A 19662-nucleotide genomic window follows, 5' to 3' on the forward strand; every position below is an offset into this window, starting at 1 on the left:
GGCAACCCACCACGGTTTCAAAACAAACATAAACCGTGGGAGGTCACCACGGATAAGGAAGAAATTATTTTGCATGTAAACCGTGGGAGGTCACCACGGTTTACGTTGGAAGAAGGGTGTTCATAAACCGTGGGGAGTCACCACGGTTTATGTGGACTTAAATAAGGTGGTGAAGATCTATATATATGTGGGTGATTGAAGCATCAGAAGAGATCATTCTCACAATGTGCATTATAATATAAACCATACATGAATACATGAAACACTCTGAATCAGGCACTCTCTACATAGCAAGGTTGCGAGAACCGGACCGGTCAATGAACCGGTGAGGTTACTGGTTCAATGGTTTAATGGTTCCACCGGGGTTCAACCGGGGTTCAACCGATTTAATTAAATATTAAATAAAATTATTAAAAAACCTAAAAATAATTTTAAATATATTAATTTAATAAAAAACCGTTAAAAAACTGTTAAAAAACCGGCCGGTTTGACCGGTTTAGCGGTTAACCGACCGGTTCGACCGGTTTTTTACCGGTTTTTTGCTGGCCGGTTTTTGAGCTTACCGGACCGGTTAACTGACCGGTTCCCGGTTTTTCCGGTTGAACCGGCCGGTCCGGTCAGGTTCTCAGAACCATGCTACATAGTCAAAAGATAAATATTATTTAACAGTAAGTCTGAAATACATAAACACTAACAATAATGCACATTACATAAAGTAATTAGGATGCTGAATACATAACGTAGCTACCAAGATCAATACATAACGTAACTAACATGATCAACACATAACGTAACTACCATGATGAATACATAAACAAAGAAACAAAGTACTGGACAGGAAGATATAGCATAACTAATCAGAATCCTCAATGGTGTCACTGTCATCGTCATCGAACTGGCCAAGCAAGTGCCCTCCGGTGCCACACAAAGTAGGACGTCTAACCCGCCTAGGTCGCTGATCTGGCGCTGGTGCTGTGGGGTGTGCGGGAGCCGCGCTGAAAGCGGAGGCAGGTGTACCTCCTAAAGCAAACCATGGGTCGGACGGCGAAACTGCTGGCTCGTTCAGGTCAACTGCCAACTGAGCCTGAACATCGTCACTGCCTGGCTGCTGCCCACGAAACTGGGCATCCTCCTCAGGCATCTGTGGCCTATAATGGGTCTGATCATCATCCCTAAGCATGTCAGCTATGTCTCGGTAAAACTCGGACTCAGTAACGGGATCAGCAATGTCCACCCCAACAGTTGCGGTCGTAAACTCGGCATAACCAAATGGGCTCACGTTCGCAAACATCTGTGAGCTAGAACCCACGTCGAACGTCGGCTGATCCATGGCTGATGCTGATCCAACTACATCCTCAGCGGCGACGTGACCAGTGCCGCCCCCCTGCTCGGATGGTCCTCCATCAGGCCCACCTCGACGGTCAGGCCGCGCAGGTGGCCGTCTGCCTCTACGTCGAGGAACACGGTAGTCCACTGGATCCCCAGCCTCAGCTCCAGGAACGTCCTGCTCCAATCGGTCGGCAAACTCCCTCCACTCGCGATCCGTGGTCCGGGTCCCAATACGGCGACGCCTATCAACTCGTCTGTTATCCGGTCTGTCATAAACATGAACTCTAGGAGGTGCCTGGGACGACCCTCTGTGACGAGCCTCCTCAGTCAACACAATCGGCCTCGGATCCTGAAATGCTACATCTGGGGATAGGAACCTGTGCGCCACACGGCACCACCACTCGAGGTAATCTGATGATGGACCAGGGTCGAGGACACGATCGACCCATATGACCGACTGATGCCGGTTCTCCCAATACTGGTGCCACTCCCGATAATATGAAGGAAACCACCGGTCCCCACCCCTACCATCCTTCGCATGTAGCCAATCTATGTTCAGAGCTACATCTGGGAGAGGCTGAACACCGCCGAACTGGGGTAGAACCCTATCCACCTGATGCCACTCTATCGCAGCAAAATATATGAGGCTAGTGACGGCCGTCCACAGCCGTCGGTGCTGATCAACTAGTATCTCCGGATGAATAACAGCAGTAACATCAGCAGAAGAGTAAGGCTCCCACACAAACTGCATAGAACACAGTAATACGTTCATGAGGCAGTGCAATGTAAGAAAAACTAGATCTACCATCAGTAATAAATAAGTCACTCACGTCGTGGACAAGCAACCGATCAAGTGCAAGGCGTGCGGAAACTAATCGCTGTGCCCCTGCATCGTTCCTCGGAACAAACTCCGCCCACCTACAATTTAAATTTACATGATGTCAAAACAAACCATAACACAGTTGCAATTTTTACAATTTATGAACGCATATTTTTAAACTATACCTAGAAGCAAGCGGAAAACCAAACCGGTCAAAACCAGTGGGCCTCAGAGTGGGAAACCTCCAGAAAATCCAAGACTGTAGTAGGTGTAGCGGCCCAGCCAAGTTAACGACGTTCCTGTTTGTACCACGACAAAGACACCTATACAACCAGGCTAGTGCAGCGGATCCCCAGCTATATCTGCCCAACTCATCCAATGATGCCAAATAAGGCAACCAGCGAAGGTGTACCCTGTTTGCATTCTTGTCCGCAAACAGCTGAGACGACAAGAGCATCAGGATATAAGCCCGTGCGTATACACGAACTGTCTCATCAGTAGCATCTGCAGGGAGAACACGAAACCTCTCGTGGAACCAGGTGTAGCACACTGTCATCTGCTTCACTTTACTCTGCGGAGGCAACTCCCCGAACAACTCCCGGAACCACACCCATGCTGGTCTACCGTGTTCCATCAGATTCTCAAACTCAGTCAAGCACCCACTAACGGGTGCACCATCAATCGGCAAACCCAGTTGATACGCAACATCCTGAAGAGTAATGGTGCACTCACCAAACGGCATGTGGAACGTGTGGGTCTCCGGACGCCAACGCTCAATAAATGCGCTAAGCAGAGGCTCATCAACCCAGAACCAATGACTGTTTAGCCTAGCAAGATGATACAACCCCGCAGTCTCCAGATAGGGTATAACCCTGTCATGTAAGGGCATATTCTGCTGCCGCCTAACGGCTGTAATAACCCTACTAGGCTGCAAAACGTTCGTAATAAATAAATCCATTAACATACAACGATTACAAGCAACAACATACATAATACTGGTGCTAAGATAACTGTGCACATTAAATTCATGGATTCTCTTATCCTCTACTAAATACTGAAGCTAACAAAACTGTGCACTCACAACAACAAATTAACAATTTAAATTCATGAATAAAACCTTTGAATAAAATACAATAAGGATAACAACAAATTGTGCAAAAATACTAAAAAACACAGTAAGAAGATAAATAAGCATAACAAATTATGCATTACTTACAAAACCGATAATATCATTAATATTTATGTAAATAATATTAATCAGAATCACAAAACAGGTAAACGTAATAAAATAAAATATTTACTACCAATATTCCTACTAACATATCAATTGCTATATTAGAATTAAATTTAATTACAATAATAATAACAATAACAGTTACTAACCTCTTCGTCGATATTTCCTGCCACGTGAGCGATGCCATTTAGTCGGTACAATCGATCCTCATCCTCCTCCATTGGCCCCACCACCCACTTCTCCTTCACTACCTCCAATCCTTTTCACAAACTCTCTCTACCACAATGAATCCAACTTTTTTTCCAAAGGTAGCAAATGAATCCGTCCCAGCCTTCAACGGATTACATATATATATAGATACACGTAAACCGCGGTGGGTTACCGGGTTTTACGTTCAAAGTTGCACTCTACATAAACCGTGGTGACTCCCCACGGTTTATGAACAAACTTTCTCCAACGTAAACCGTGGTGACCTCCCACGGTTTACATGCAAAACAATGTCTTCCTAATCCGTGGTGACCTCCCACGGTTTATGTTTGTTTTAAAACCGTGGTGGGTTGCCACGGTTTACATAATATTCAATTTTGCACAAAATCGTAACATCAAACAGATTTGCACATTTACGTAAATAATGCTTCCACTTTATTTATTTATGTAAATTGCCCAAATTTTAACATTTATTTAAACAAATTAATAAGTTAATAACTAAATCATCCTAACTTGATTAAAAACAATTTAATAGTGTTATTGTTTGCCACAAAAAATCAAATTCGTAATGAGAAGTGTTACACATATAAGTCATATAAGTTGGACCAAATACAACAAAAACGACGTTCACCTATACAAGCGTGTCAACACGTGCGCTACTCAATGGTTTCCATAGCGCGCTTCGCGTTTCTCCTCCTCCTCCTCTTCCTTCTTCTCCTCCTTCTTCTTTGCGTTTCTCCTCCTTATTTTTCACGTGTTTCATCTTCATCATTCTTTTTTTACTACTGTTGTTGTTGCTGCATTTTTGTCTCTCATTATCTTTCTATTGATTTTGCAACATTATGTATTTTTTCTTTTTTATTTGATTTTTTCCTCCCAAGAAGAATTATGAGAATATGAAATAAGAAGATGAAGAAGAAGAAACAGCAGATGAGAAGGAAGAAGAAGAAAAGTTTTGAATTATGCAGAGCTTATCAGAATAAAAATATACCCAAATATCTTCGTGTTACACCCAAATTTGTTGTAAATACAGAAAAATGTTTCTTCTAATGCTCCATTTTTTTTCTTTTTTTCCTTTTTTTCTTTCTTTCTTTTAGTTAAATGAATGTAAGTTTATCATCTTCCAAGTAATTTTGCAGCATTATATGTCTCTTCTTCTTCTTTGTTTGATTTTTTTGTTTTTGTATTTGTTAATAGGGTAAAACAATAAGAAACTTGAGAAGGTAAAATAAAAAGATAAGAAGAAGAATAAGAAGATGATGATGAAAAAAAAAGAAGAAGCAGCAGAAGATGAGGAGGAGGAAGATGAAGAGCTTTGAATTATGCAAAACTTATCAGAATAAAAATACACCTAAATATCTTTGTGTTACACTCAAATTTGTTGCAAATACAGAAAAATATTTTCTTTAATTGCTGTATTTTTTTTTCTTTTTTTCCTTATTTCTTTCTTTCTTTCTTTTAGTTAAATGAATGTAAGTTCATCATCTTCTAAGTAATTTTGCAACATTATGTGTTTTTTTTTTATTATTCTTGTTAAGAGAGTAAAATAAGAAAAAACTTGAGAAGGTAAAACAAAAAGAAAAAGATGAATAAGAAAAAAAAGCAGCAGAAGATGAGAAGGAAGAAGATGAAGAGTTTTGAATTATACAGAACTTATCATAATAAAAATCCACCAAAATATCTTCGTGTTATACCCAAATTTGCTGTAAATACAGAAAAATATTTCCTCTAATGGTACATTTTTTTTTTGAATTGAACCACACCGCAGCCATTTGATTGAATTTAAAATAATAATCAATTTCGTTCTGATTCAATTGATAATCTAAATCTGAATTATTAATTATCTTTAACAATTAGATAATTGATGATGGAGGAAAAAGAGAAAAAAAAAGAGAAAAAGAAATTCCAATGAAAGAAGGAAAAAAAGGAGGAAGAGAAAGAGATAATGTTGATGACGATAATAACAAAGAAGAAGAAGTCTAATAATAATACAAAATGCGTGAATATAAATAATTTATAAAAACTTGTAAAAAAAAGCACTTATAAGTGAAAAATAATATATTTGTAGTGGGATAGCTTGGCAAAGAAAAAGAATAAAGTATTACTGAAATTAAAGTTTGTCAAACCTAAAATTAGCATGCGGAGTTGATAAATTTCACACTACTACAAAATTTATTAGACAATAATCTAAATAATAATTGAACATTTAAGTATAATTTTTCCAGTTAAATTAGGACGATGTTACGTGCTTTTATATTATTTTTTTAAATATAATTATATTAATGTTCAATTTAGATTTCTATTTAGGTACAAAAAAATTTTGATTTTCTATTTATATTGTACATTCATTCATTATTTATTTTATAATAATTTTATATATACACTAAAATTAATAATTAAAATCAATAATTATATATTTGTATATAAATATATATATAATTTATTTTTTTAATAAATATTTTATATTTTAATATATATTTTACACTATTAATTAATTTTAATTATTAATTTTAATATATAATTAGTATGGTTGTTTATCTCATACAATGTTATTTACTTGTGATGAAGTTGAAACAATGGTTATTAGATAAACACAAACATTTCTTTTATCAATCATATTAGCCATATTGGCCATATGCTAAAATCAACTACTTTTTTTTTTACTTTTTTTTTATCAAGCATAAAGTGACTCAAATTTGCGATTTTTTAGATAGTATAAAAAGCTTATATTATTTGAGTTATAATTTTTTTACTACTAAAATCAATTATTAGTATAAAGGAGACCATTTTAATAAAGATATTAAAAATGTCTTTTTTTTTAAGACGTTTATATATGTCATGTTATTATTGGATATTTTTATTAAACTGATTAATAATTTATTTTTTAATAAACTAGAACAAAATCGATTTATTATAACAATAATAATAAACCTAATTATTTGCATTATAATGATTAGACCTGATTTGATCCGATTGAATTATACAATCTAAACTAAGTATTTTTAAACTTTTTAATAAAAAGACAAATATATTCCTAATTTTTTATTTTATAGACATTTAAATTCTTAAAAATTTAAAAATACAATTAAATTTCTAAAAAATGGATTTATTGTTATTGTTATAAAAAGAATCGATTTTATTTTAATTTGTTAAAAAATTTAAAAGAACCGGTTCTTTATGGGAGCATCTCCTTGGTAGCCAATGGACTATTTGTAAAATGTGTACAATGGGCTATTGAGTTACAAAATAAACATCTAGAATAACCATTCGAGTACTAAGAATAATAAACATCTTCCAAAAAATTTAAATTGATTTTGGAATTTATCAAAGATTGAACTCTTGATCTTTCGGATTTAGAGCTCTAATACCATATCATGACCACTCATCCCAAAAACTTCAATTAATGAAAAAAGGTAACACTAATAGTTATATCTCTAATATTTCCTAAACTTCTATTGTATTCATTGTACAAATATTTCATTGGCTTATCGTACTTTCTCTTTCTCTTTTGTTATTTCGTATAGAGTCCAAAGGCCAGCCTGTTAACTACAATGTGACAAAACCAAGAGAATGCAAGTAATTACCGAAGTTTTAGATCAAATATCCAAATCAACTTTCACAATGTGTACCATCTAAAAAAGCTAAGCCATTTTTCTCCTTTGGATTCTTCAACGAACATTAACAGCACCTTCATAATAATTCTTGGAATCCATACTCTGTAACACAAACAGAAGCACTCTTTTCCCATCCTTACACAAAAGATGATGATGGGGGAACTATGGCAACAAACGGGATCACTAATGGCCACAATTGTGTTCGTATACACAGTTTTTGAGAAGTTTTTCCCACCAAATCTTCGTGACCGTGTTCAATCCTACACACACAAGTTAACAAGCCACTTCTACCCTTACATCCAAATCACGTTCCCGGAGTTCACCGGCGAAAGGCTGAAGCGCAGCGACGCCTACACATGCATCCAAACGTACCTCAGCGCAAACTCTTCCCACACCGCCAAAAGGCTCAAAGCCGAAGTCGTCAGAGATAGTCAAAAGCCACTCGTTCTCAGCATGGATGACAACGAAGAGATCACCGACGAGTTCAATGGCGTTAAGGTTTGGTGGGCTGCAAGCAAAACAAGCACCAATTCGCAACCGTTTTCGTTTTCATACTATCCTCCGCCGGACGCTAAGAGGTACTACAAGCTCACGTTCCACAAGAGTCACCGCGATCTCATTACTCTCTCTTATATTCATTATGTTTTGCAAGAGGGAAAGGAAATCGCCTCTAAGAACCGTCAATTGAAGCTCTACACCAACAATCCTAGCAGCGGTTCGTCGCAAAATTTATTTATTCTCATTAATTATTGTGATATTTCTTGTTGTCTTCATTAATTTTGTTAAATTTGAGTATCGCGTAGGTTGGTACGGATACAAGTCAACCAAGTGGAGCCATGTGATTTTCGAGCACCCTGCAAGTTTTGAGACTCTGGCAATGGAGGAGAAGAAGAAGGAAGAGATCATAAAGGATCTTGAGAAATTCAAAGGCGGGAAAGAGTACTATGCGAAGATCGGAAAAGCTTGGAAGAGGGGTTACTTGCTGTACGGTCCTCCAGGGACTGGAAAGTCAACAATGATAGCGGCCATGGCGAATTTCATGAACTATGATTTGTATGATCTTGAATTGACGGCGGTGAAGGACAACACTGAGCTTAGGAAGCTGCTAATCGAGACGCCGAGTAAATCGATCATTGTGATCGAAGACATCGATTGCTCGTTGGATCTTACAGGACAGAGGAAGAAGAAGAAGGAGAAAGAGGAGGATGAAGATCAAAAGGATCCTATGAAGAGAGCACAAGAAGAAGAGAATAAGGGAAGCAAGGTAACGCTTTCGGGGCTGTTGAACTTCATTGATGGGATTTGGTCTGCGTGTGGAGGGGAGAGGATTATAATCTTTACGACGAATTTCATCGATAAGCTTGATCCTGCATTGATAAGGAGGGGAAGGATGGACAAGCATATTGAGCTTTCTTACTGCGGTTTCGAAGCGTTTAAGGTTCTTGCCAAGAACTATTTGGATGTTGAGAGTCATGGCTTGTTTGGGAAGATTGGGAAGTTTTTGGAGGAGGTTAATATGACGCCTGCTGATGTTGCTGAGAATCTTATGCCCAAGTCGGTTGATGAAGGTGTTGAGGATTGCTTGTTGAATTTGATTAAGGCTCTTGAGATTGCAAAAGAAGAAGAAGCAGCAAAAAAGGCTCAAGAAGAAGCAAGGAAAAAGGAAGAGGAAGATGAAAAAGAAGTAAAGGATAAAGAGGTGAAGAACAATGAAAAAGCTAGTGAAGATGTGAAAGAAAATGGTTTTAATTGTGGCAATGGTGAATAAAGAGAATTTGATTGAGCTAAGGTAGATAGATTCATATGCTTTAGTTTCCAGTTATACTATTAGGATAGGAAAATCTACCATTTTAATCCTATTGTTATTAATTATTATTATATTTCTTCTCTGCTAAATAACAATCATGCCTGTTTCGTTGGATATTCTATGTTTCTTCAAGTAACAAGTTAGGTATACCATCTCAATTTACAGAAATAATGTTATAATCTGGAATTCCACTATGAAGTGGAACAGATTAAGTGATGATAAGAAAAGAAAGTAAAAAGAAAATGTAATATATAGTATCAGAAAAAAATTTTAAATGTATTAAAAATATTGATATTTCAGTTATTTTAATTATTAATTTTAATTAATATATATTATATATATTTTTTATAATTCAGATCTACGAATAAAATAACTGAAATACTAGTATTTTCGATATTATTATAACTCTTCCTAGTATGAGAATAGAAGAGAAAACAGGTTCATAACAACGTATAATAATTTTAGTGATTAAATGTTTCATGTAAGATATGTGTTATAGTATTATTTTAATGAGAAAGTGAATGTCTTGGTTGGTGTGTCATCACCGTACCCAACCAATAATCATCTATTGTAGTCAAATTTGGCAACCCAAACTTTGCCATATCATATTGTACAAGAAGCAAATCACCGTGTATGTTAAATTTGCAAAGAGTGATTACTATGATGTTATAATGAGTGTATTATTATTGAAAGTGTAATACTCAACTATAATAAAATATAAATATTAGAGAGTATTAATAAATATCTTTTATTCTCTATTTTTATTTCTACATCTTTTTTTTCTATCTATTTATTTATTTCACAACAATACGTATCTTTCCTCTGAAAATTTGAGACAAAATAGAAAAAATAATAGTATGAAGTAGGAAAAAGTGATTAAAGATGTTACAATAATGGAGACATTATTAGGTGGTCTTTGGATCTTGATTCCGATCCATGCAAATAAAGCAACAGGGTTAGCGGTTTTACAGCCAAAGTAAACGTTGAATGTTCAATTTTGCACCATCATCCTCAGTGGATTATGGGGCCTTAGCTTCTCTTGACAAAAGAATCATTTATTGGGAAAAAAAAGTATAAATTCATTATGTTAAAAAGCTGTGTGTAAAAACTAAAAATTGAAAAATATGTTATGTTTTTTATTTGATTTATGAATCAAACCTTTTTGGAGTACCGGAAAACAAGAAATAATTGATTATAATATATTAAGAATTATTTTTATCGCAGTCGTAGATACTATTTTTTTTATACCAACGGCCCGTTTTGATGAATAATTTAATTAAACTCTTTTAGAAAAAGGAGGATAAAGCATAAAATTTATATAAAAAGTAGTCTTGTATAGAATTCTATAGTCACATAACCTTTAGACCATTAAATGAATAAAATATGTTATTTAAAGTTTTTTAATAATTATTAAATAATTTTTATTTAATTTTAATTATAACTTAATTTTTTATATATTATTTAATTATAAAATCTATCTTCTATTTTATTATTTATTTATCATGTTTGTTCACAATTAGAAACAAAAACAACGATGAAATAGATCTTATTATTCATTAATCGTGACTTCCATAAATATTTTGGCAATGTAAATCAACGAGTTTTTTTATTCTTGATACGTTACATCCATAAAAACTAGTGAAATCGTGTTTGTTGTTAATTCAATCGATTGGAAAGTAAACACAGTTGATTGAATTTTGCACGATAATATAGATTTTTTTAAAATTCAATCGATTGAAAATGTAACACAATCAATTCGCATGACAATATTAATTTTTTATTAATGCAGTAACTTTGCGTAAGTTAAAAGTAAAAAAAAAAGTTATTTATGAACCTATTAAATTGGCCCTAAAAAATATAAACTACTAAATCAGTCATTATACATTTGTATATAAATACATAGTTTGTCTTATCCATTTTCAATGTATATTTTATATTTCATATTTTATACGTGTAATTTGATTGTTGATGTTTTGTACTTATATAATAAGGTTATTTTTTTAGTTAATAATCCTAAATTTGAATTGCATGCATACATTAACCCATATCAAGATTACTTAACAAATAGATAGATAGATTATGATTTCTTTACCTTTGTTTCATAAATTCTACTCAATTTGGTAAGATTCAGTGAAACTCTGATCTCATTTGTTCTCGTTAAATAATCTGTTTAATAAAATAAAACCAATCAACTTTTGTTCTACTTGTAATTGTAACTCAACAGAAAAAAAAAAAAAAAATTCTAACTCAACACACACACATTTAGTTCCAACTTTCAAGTTCAACTCAGCATCTCATTATGAATTTATGATCATGAATTCTTACCTTATATCATATCATATCAATTTCACTGCTACGGTACCAAACAACAAATTCACGAGAAACGAGTGATCTCTCAGTAACAAACTAGACTCTCTCTCTCTCTCTCTCTCTCTCTGTATATATATACATATAAGAAAAAAAATGCAGTTGAATTAAGAATGAAAAAGCAAAAAAAGAATTCAACAACAATGAATAAAACCATGAGTGAAATTTGGTCTCTGTTTGGTTCAAAAATTGCAAGCATTCTTGTCATGTGGGCTATGATTGAGAGGTACATGCCTCGTTACTTTCGCGCTCTGACGGATAGATTCTCACGAAAGCTAGACAAATTGTTGAACCCATACATTGAGATCAAGTTCTTCGAGTATTCAGATGCCTACATGAGAAGAAACGACGCCTTCTCCGCCATCGAAAACTACCTGAGCTCGAAGTCCGCGGCCCAAGCAAGAAAGCTCACATGCAGCGCCACAAGGAACTCTCTCGTGCTAAAAGTGGATGACTACGAAGAAGTAATCGACGAGTTGAAAGGCGTAAAGCTTGCTTGGAGTCTAAGGAAGATAGTCCCGGTCGAGAAATCTTTTTCTTCTTTCGAGAAAAGATACTACCGTCTCACATTTCATGGCCGCCACCGGAAATTCGTCACCAAAACTTACCTCAAGTATGTTCTTGACGAAGGAAAGGCTATTTCCATGGGGAAGAGGCAGAGGAAGCTTTACACCAATGGCGGTGGAGAATATTCGGACAAGATTGGCAAGTGGAGTCACGTGATTTTCGAGCACCCTGCGACGTTCGAGACGGTTGCCATGGATCCGGAGAAGAAGAAGGAGATAATTGACGATCTTACTACTTTCAAGAACAGCAAAGAATACTATGCGAAGATCGGGAAGCCTTGGAAGAGAGGCTATTTACTTTTTGGTCCTCCAGGGACTGGAAAATCAACACTCATCGCTGCGATTGCGAATTTTCTGAGCTATGATGTGTATGACATTGAGTTAACCGCTGTGAAGAGCAATGCAGAGCTGAGAAAGCTTCTGACTGGGATCTCGAGCAGGTCGGTTGTTGTGATCGAGGATATCGACTGCTCGCTCAAGCTGACTGGACAGAGGAAAACAGAGAATGAAAAAGATGAAACGGAGGATGGTGCGGTTGGTGTTGTGAAGAAACAAGTGGAGGAAGCTAAGGAGGAGAAGAAAACCCAGGTAACACTCTCCGGGCTGCTGAATTTCATCGACGGGATTTGGTCGGCTAGCGGCGGCGAGAGAGTGATCATATTTACTACCAATTATGTGAAGAAACTCGATCAGGCTCTGATCCGGAGGGGCAGGATGGACAAGCACATTGAGCTGTCTTATTGCGGATTCGAGGGGTTCAAGGTCTTGGCTAGAAATTATTTGAACCTGGAGTCGCATCAAGGGTTTGAGGAAATAAGAGGCTTGCTGGAAGAGACTAAAGTGACTCCTGCTGATATTGCCGAGAATTTGATGCCTAAGTTGGGCAATGAGGATCCTGAGAGGTGCTTGGAGAGGTTGATCCAAGCACTCAAGAACTCTAAGGAAGAGGCAACAAAGAAGATTGAGAAAGAGAAAGAGACTGCAACAATAGAGTCAAGTGGAGAGGATTCACCAATGGAGATCGGAGATGAAGTGAAGACTTCAGACCCAAAAATGAAAAATAAGAAAAAAGATGCATGAAGTGGAGCATTGATTACAGTTTAGACAAGAGTTTTAGTAGTGTTGTTAGTTATTATTATCATCGTACGTTTAATTTCTTGTATTGTTTTACTTCTATTACATGCTTGCTTTTAAAAATAACTTATATATGTTTTATTATGTCATAATAATAATCTAAGTTAACTAAGAGTGTTTATTTAGATATTATTAAGTAGACATTGCATGTTAAATAGCAACATATGAGACCACTTTGCATTTTTCTGCTACTCGATAAAGATCTAATCATGCTTTAATTTTATAAGGGATCAGAATCTCAGTCTTTTTTTTTTTTCTTTTTCCATCAAAATCTTTTTTTAAAAAGTCTAAAATAAAAACTTAAAGTACATACCTAACAGATCAAGTGGTTGAACTATACGATTCTTTTACCTTTGGGTTAAATCCGTAAGTAAATTGTCAATCAAGCTGTTAGCTGTAAAATACAAAAAAGCAATAGAGTGAGGTTTAGCGTCGACCTGCAATCACTTGTGTTCTGAATCATCAAAAGCTATTGCAGGGTAGGAGTATAAAACTGACGGCCTTTTTTAATTATTAGAATAAAAGACAAATAGATCTCTAACCTTTTTAAATGCGAACATTTTCATCTTTTAGGAATGAAAAATACATTTAATCCCTCACCTTATACAACAACAACAACAAAGCCTTGTCCCACTAAGTGGGGTCGGCTACACGAATCAAACGACGCAATTGTGCTCTGTCATGTATCATGTCTACAGAGAGACCGTTTACATGTAGATCTCGTTTGACCACCTCCTGGATGGTCTTCTTAGGTCTTCCTCTGCCTTTCGCCCTTTGTCCATCTTCCATCTCATCCACCCTCCTGACTGGATGTTCTATTGGTCTTCTTCTCACATGTCCAAACCACTTGAGATGCGATTCAACCATCTTTTCCACAATGGGTACTACTCCAACTCTCTCCCTTATATCTTCATTCCTTATTTTATCCAATCGCGTATGACCACTCATCTATCTCAACATCTTCATCTCTGCCACACTCAGCTTATGTTCGTGCTCCCCTTTAGCCGCCCAACACTCCGTACCATACAGCATAGCCGGTCTTATAGCAGTGCGATAGAATTTACCTTTAAGTTTTAAAGGCACTTTTTTGTCGCATATAAAACCAGATGCACTCCGCCATTTTGACCAACTTGCTTGGATCCTATGATTTACATCCTGTTCGATCTCTCCATTATCCTGTATAATGCACCCAAGATACTTAAAACTTTTAACTTTTTCTAGGATGTTTTCTCCAATCTTCACCTCTATATTGGGGTTTTCCCTTCTCAGACTGAACTTACATTCCATATATTCCGTCTTGCTATGGCTTATGCGCAGACCATACACTTCTAAAGCTTCTCTCCATAACTCCAACTTCTTATTTAGGTCTTCCCTTGACTCTCCCATAAGGACGATATCATCGGCAAAAAGCATGCACCATGGCACAGGCTCTTGGATGTGCTCTGTGAGTACTTCCAGGACTAATGTGAAAAGATATGGGCTTAAGGATGATCCCTGGTGTAATCCTATACCAATAGGAAATTCTTCCGTCACACCACCTTGAGTCTTCACACTAGTTGTGGCCCCCATCATACATGTCTTTAATTGCCCGAATATATGCGATCCTTACTCTCCTCTTTTCTAAAACCTTCCATAAGACCTCCCTTGGTACCCTATCATACGCTTTTTCCAAATCAATAAACACCATATGTAGGTCCCTTTTACTACTACGATACCTCTCCATCATCCTTCTTAATAGGTATATCGCTTCAGTGGTAGATCTTCCTGGCATAAATCCAAATTGATTCTCTGTTACTTGTGTCTCTTTTCTCAACCTCCGTTCTATCATCCTTTCCCATAACTTCATAGTATGACTCATAAGCTTAATCCCTCTATAGTTTCCGCAACTTTGTATATCCCCCTTATTCTTGTAGATAGGTACCAAGGTGCTCTTTCTCCACTCATTAGGCATCTTCTTTGACCTTAAAATCTCATTAAAAAGCTTGGTTAACCAGTTGATGCCATTTTCTCCAAGACCTTTCCAAACCTCAATCGGGATATTATCAGGTCCTACTGTCCTGCCATTTTTCATCTGCTTTAAAGCCTCTTTTACCTCGAAGTCTCGAATTCTTCGATAGTAGTCAAAGTTTTGATCTTCTTCCCTTGTGCATAATCGACCAAGGCTCGGAAGAATCTTCTGTCCCTCATTAAATAACTCGTAGAAGTAACTCTTCCACCTTTCATTAATCTTCTCCTCTTGAGCCAACACCTCTCCATCTTTATCCTTTATGCATTTAACCTGATCCAAATCTCTCGTTCTTCTTTTCCGACTCTTTGCGATTCTATATATACGTTTTTCTCCTTCTTTCGTGCCCAAAGACTGGTAGAGACCCTCATATGCTCTTGTTTTTGCTTCACTTACAGCCACTTTTGTCTCTTTCTTAGCCGCCTTATATTTTTCCCAATTAACTGCATTGCGGCATAAAGACCACTCTTTAAAGCATTTCCTTTTTTATCTTTATCTTTTCTTGTATACTCACATTCCACCACCAGGACTCCTTGTCTCTTGGTCCTATTCCTTTAGATTCACCAAAACTTTCTTTTGCTGTTCTTCTAATAACTTCTGCCATCTCCCTCCACATCTCTTCCGCGCTTCCATTTCCATCCCACTTTGCCTCTTCTCCTACCCGTCTTAGGAAGTTTCTTTGTTCCTCACCTTTCATCCGCCACCACCTCGTCCTTGGGTTCTTCGTATAATGTATTTTCCTCAACTTTTGCTCAACGCGAATATCCATGACGAGCACCCTATGTTGTGTTGTCAAACTCTATCCCGGAATAACTTTACAATTAATGCAAAATTTCCGGTTGACTCTCCTCAACAAGAAGAAGTCGATTTGAGAGCTTGTCATGCCACTCTTATAGGTTATAAGATGTTCGTCTCTCTTTTTAAAACATGTATTTGCGATGAGAAGGTCAAAGGTTGAAGAAAAGTCCAAAATAGTTTTACCCTCGGCATTGATCACCCCGAAACTCTGGCCTCCGTGAATACTCCCATATCCAGTCACTTCTCTCCCAACATGGCCATTTAAATCTCTTCCTAAGAAAATCTTATCTCCCAAAGGTATGCCTTGAACCAAACTCTCTAGATCCTCCCAAAACTTTATCTTGTGTTGTTCGTCCGAACCCACTTGCGGTGCATAGGCGCTAATCACATGGAAAGCACCTCCCTCCACCACAAGTTTGATAGAGATGATCCGATCTCCCACCCTCTTGACATCCACTACGTCCTTCTTCCACTGCTTATCCACAATTATTCCAACCCCATTCCTATGCTTCACCTTTCCTGTATACCAAAGTTTGAAACCAGAAGTATCCAACTCCCTAGCCTTTGCACCAACCCATTTCGTTTCTTGTAGGCACATAATGTTAATCTTCCTCCTTGTCATGGTGTCCACCACCTCCATAGACTTTCCTGTTAAAGTGCCTATGTTCCATGTCCCAAATCTCAACCTTCTGTCGCTTCGACCTTTACCTTTTACTTTGTGAACTAGCTTATTTACCCTCGTCCGTTCACGAAAACGCGAGAACCCTTGCTCATTTAACACTACATCCGGGCACCGATGCAGCGGCTCTTGCTTTGACACCGTACTCGAGCCATACGGCGCATTGCTTCCGGGCAACGACCTAGCTTTAGCGCAATAATGTCTTTGATTCATGTCATGGGGGTTCGGCTATATTTTTATGTTGGTTGCCGAAGACCTAACACAACCCTCCTCCTTTATCCGGGCTTGGGACCGGCTATGTACCGCAAGTGTAACATAGGCGGAATTCCCTCACCTTATAAAACACGTGACAATTATATCCCTCCGATGAGTTGGGGGCTCAAAACGGCAATGGAGAATACTGACCTGGAGAGGTGGAGACTGAGCTGTCCGTTTTGTCTGATGTGGATGGAGAACAAATAGCTAAAGGACAAATTGGTCCTTGTACCTCAAAACAACGCCGTTACTATGACTGAGCCCTATTTAATCGAAATGCATGGTCAAACTCATGGACGCTGATGGTGCGATCGTCCATGATGAGTGAAGGAGATTCTTCATGCATAAGACCTGGAGGGGAATCTTCATGCGCTATTCCAGGAGGATGTGATCGAGATGGGATTGTGCCAAAGTGCTTCTGCGATGTATATACCATTCTTTACAAGTCAAAAACAACAACTAATCCTAATAGAATGTTTTCCGGGTGTCCATTTTTTAAGGTAAGTTACTATTTTGTTAATAGTTGGATGAGACTGTAATGTGTCTAATTGGGTGATTCTCTAAAAATTTGCTCCAAGTTAAAGAACGGTACTACCAGTACTTTGTCTGACTTGATGAACACCTGAAAAAATTAGGGTCATAGAGTCTCAAGCATTGGGTGCTCTAGATGATGCTGAGCGAATAGAAATTGAAGATCAACTGTTTCGAAGTCAAGAATTGAAAAAAAATTGGAAGAATTGGAGAGGAAACTGTTATGTATTGAAAAAAAAACATGAGTTTGTGACATATTACTTTGATTAGTGTAGTTATTATTGTTATTGTATGTTTCTTAAAGGGCTGAAGATGATTTGATGTACATGGTGATGTTGTAATGAAAATTGTTATTGCCGGCTGCTTAATGAAAAGTCTATTTTAGAATAAACTCAATTTTCTATGAAGTTTGAACAAGTATAAAAATACTGCAAGTCACCTATTATATAAGATAGTAATTCTGCATAGATTATAACCAAAATAGAAACAACAATGTATCTGGCTTAATCCCAAACATTACATAACAGCATAAGTTTACCACAAAATAACAAAACTTAGTTGGCATATAAACAAGTTTGTCAAACTATGATAATTTGACAGCGTTGTTCAATTCATACTAATAAATAGGACAAACAATAGAATTTCATGCAGTTGTATTCAGTTCTTCTGATTGTTGGATTCAGGAGTTGGGATGAACTTGAAAATTCTTGTGGTCCCACTGCTAGCTGCTTTCAAGGTCTCCTTTGATGGTGCCCCACTAGTGCTAGTGCTTTAAGGTTGTGGTGTATTTGGGGTTGGATTTGGTGGTGGAATTGATGGTGGATTTACACTTGTTGGGGACCTGACAATTGTTTGCTTGGGTCTGAATTTAGAGGCAGCAGCTCGAATTTTAGGTTATCCCATTCTTGGCAGTTGGGATGGAGGCCTGAATAGAGTTTGGACTGGAGCAGATGGTATTGTTGCTGCAGCTACTTGAGTATTAAGTGATGCAGCAACTGGTGCAGTCCTTGATACTGCTGCCTGTATTGTTGTGTTGGTTGGTAGTCCATTAGCATTCTGGCTAATGACATCATTCTGCAAAAGTAGCCAAAATATTCAGAGATTCAAATTCAGGAACAAGAAAAGTGATTGGTATTATGAGTGTATAGTTTAGAGTGGTCTTACAGCAGACTGTCCTTGCACAGCACTAGTCTCAGTAAAATTTTCACCCAATGTCTGGTTTTAATCCTATGCAACATAGATCCAACAAGATAATCAAATGGACAAATTAGTCCTTAAGAAGATGTATAATGACATCATAACTACTGACTATTTTTAAAGTGTACAAAATTATCCTAGTGCATAACAGGGATACTTACCTTTGATTGAGAGGTTGATTGTGAAAGGGGAAGCAGCACCAAGGCTTGTGTGTTTTCAACAGTCTTATTAGATTTTTTTCTTTTTGGTTTTCAGTTTGGGTTGCTTGGTGCCCCCTTGTAGGTCTTACAATTATGACATTTCTCGTTGCACTTGTTACACGTAATTTGAAAGCTTCTCTTCAGCTTGTCCCCCTGAATATGAGTTTTAGCAGGTTCCTTATTGCGGTTGTGTACGTTTGGCCTCCTAATAAGTCGCTTGATGAGTGGTGGAGCAGGCCTGAGCTGGTCAGTGGCAGTCCAAAATTCCTCACTAGGAACTGGTTTTATGCAATGTGCATATGTCTTATGAATGAATTCCATACACAACTAGGAATGCACATAATCATCTGGGGCACAGCTTCTTCAGCCTGTACAGCAGGCATAGTTCTTTGGGGTTTTACATTAGGCCCAGTTTCTTTAGGTTTGGCAGCAGGCCTGGTCATTTTGGGCTTTACAGTAGGTCCAGTTCCTTTGGGCTTTGTAGTTGGCCTGCTTCCTTTAGGATCACTCCCACTAACACTCCTTAGTTCAACTCTTTTTTTACTTCCACTTGACTCTGGTCCTGTCCCTTTCTTGACATTGTCCTTACTCTTTGGCAGAACCTTCTCCTTTCCTTTCATATTTCTTTTTCTCTTCATACCATCATTTTCTCGTCACAACTAGAATAATCTTCATCAGAAACAGTTTCAGAGATAATCGGAGGAGGTTTATACAATTCGTCCTCCCCACTATCATACACATCATCTTCTGTGGATGGTGATGGCTGAAGCTCCCTCATGATGTTATCATCAATGTGATCATCAAATTCTTTCGCCCCCGTTTCTACAGCAGCATCTTCTTCCACTATCTGTGGCTCATCCACGGGGTGGTTGAAGTAAATATAAAACTCATCCGAGGTTGAATTCCTCAACTTGTTCTC

The 19662-nt window shown here is 37.2% G+C and overlaps 2 protein-coding genes across 2 annotated transcripts; both read left to right on the top strand.

The window, feature by feature from the left end:
* Window positions 1-7164: 7164 nt before the first annotated feature.
* LOC130955301 (AAA-ATPase ASD, mitochondrial-like) lies at window positions 7165-9125 on the top strand. The gene is made up of 2 exons (XM_057882136.1): window positions 7165-7919; window positions 8008-9125. Exons 1-2 carry the CDS (start codon window positions 7352-7354, stop codon window positions 8970-8972), a joined length of 1533 nt encoding a protein of 510 aa, XP_057738119.1. The 5' UTR covers window positions 7165-7351; the 3' UTR covers window positions 8973-9125.
* Window positions 9126-11533: 2408 nt separating this feature from the next.
* Window positions 11534-13024, top strand: LOC130957627 (AAA-ATPase At3g28510-like). Its single transcript, XM_057884478.1, has one exon. It carries the CDS (start codon window positions 11534-11536, stop codon window positions 13022-13024), a length of 1491 nt encoding a protein of 496 aa, XP_057740461.1.
* The last annotated feature ends 6638 nt before the right edge of the window (window positions 13025-19662 follow it).

The sequence above is a fragment of the Arachis stenosperma genome, chromosome 10 (genome assembly GCF_014773155.1).
Source record: "Arachis stenosperma cultivar V10309 chromosome 10, arast.V10309.gnm1.PFL2, whole genome shotgun sequence".
Taxonomy (NCBI): domain Eukaryota; kingdom Viridiplantae; phylum Streptophyta; class Magnoliopsida; order Fabales; family Fabaceae; genus Arachis; species Arachis stenosperma.

What these genes read in the sequence shown, in the direction of transcription:
- LOC130955301 (XM_057882136.1), top strand. Translation starts at nt 7,352, where the DNA reads ATGATGATGGGGGAACTATGGCAACAAACGGGATCACTAATGGCCACA. An exon ending in CACCAACAATCCTAGCAGCG is followed by an intron (nt 7,920 to 8,007) that starts GTTCGTCGCAAA and finishes AGTATCGCGTAG; the next exon opens with GTTGGTACGGATACAAGTCA.
- LOC130957627 (XM_057884478.1), top strand. Translation starts at nt 11,534, where the DNA reads ATGAGTGAAATTTGGTCTCTGTTTGGTTCAAAAATTGCAAGCATTCTT.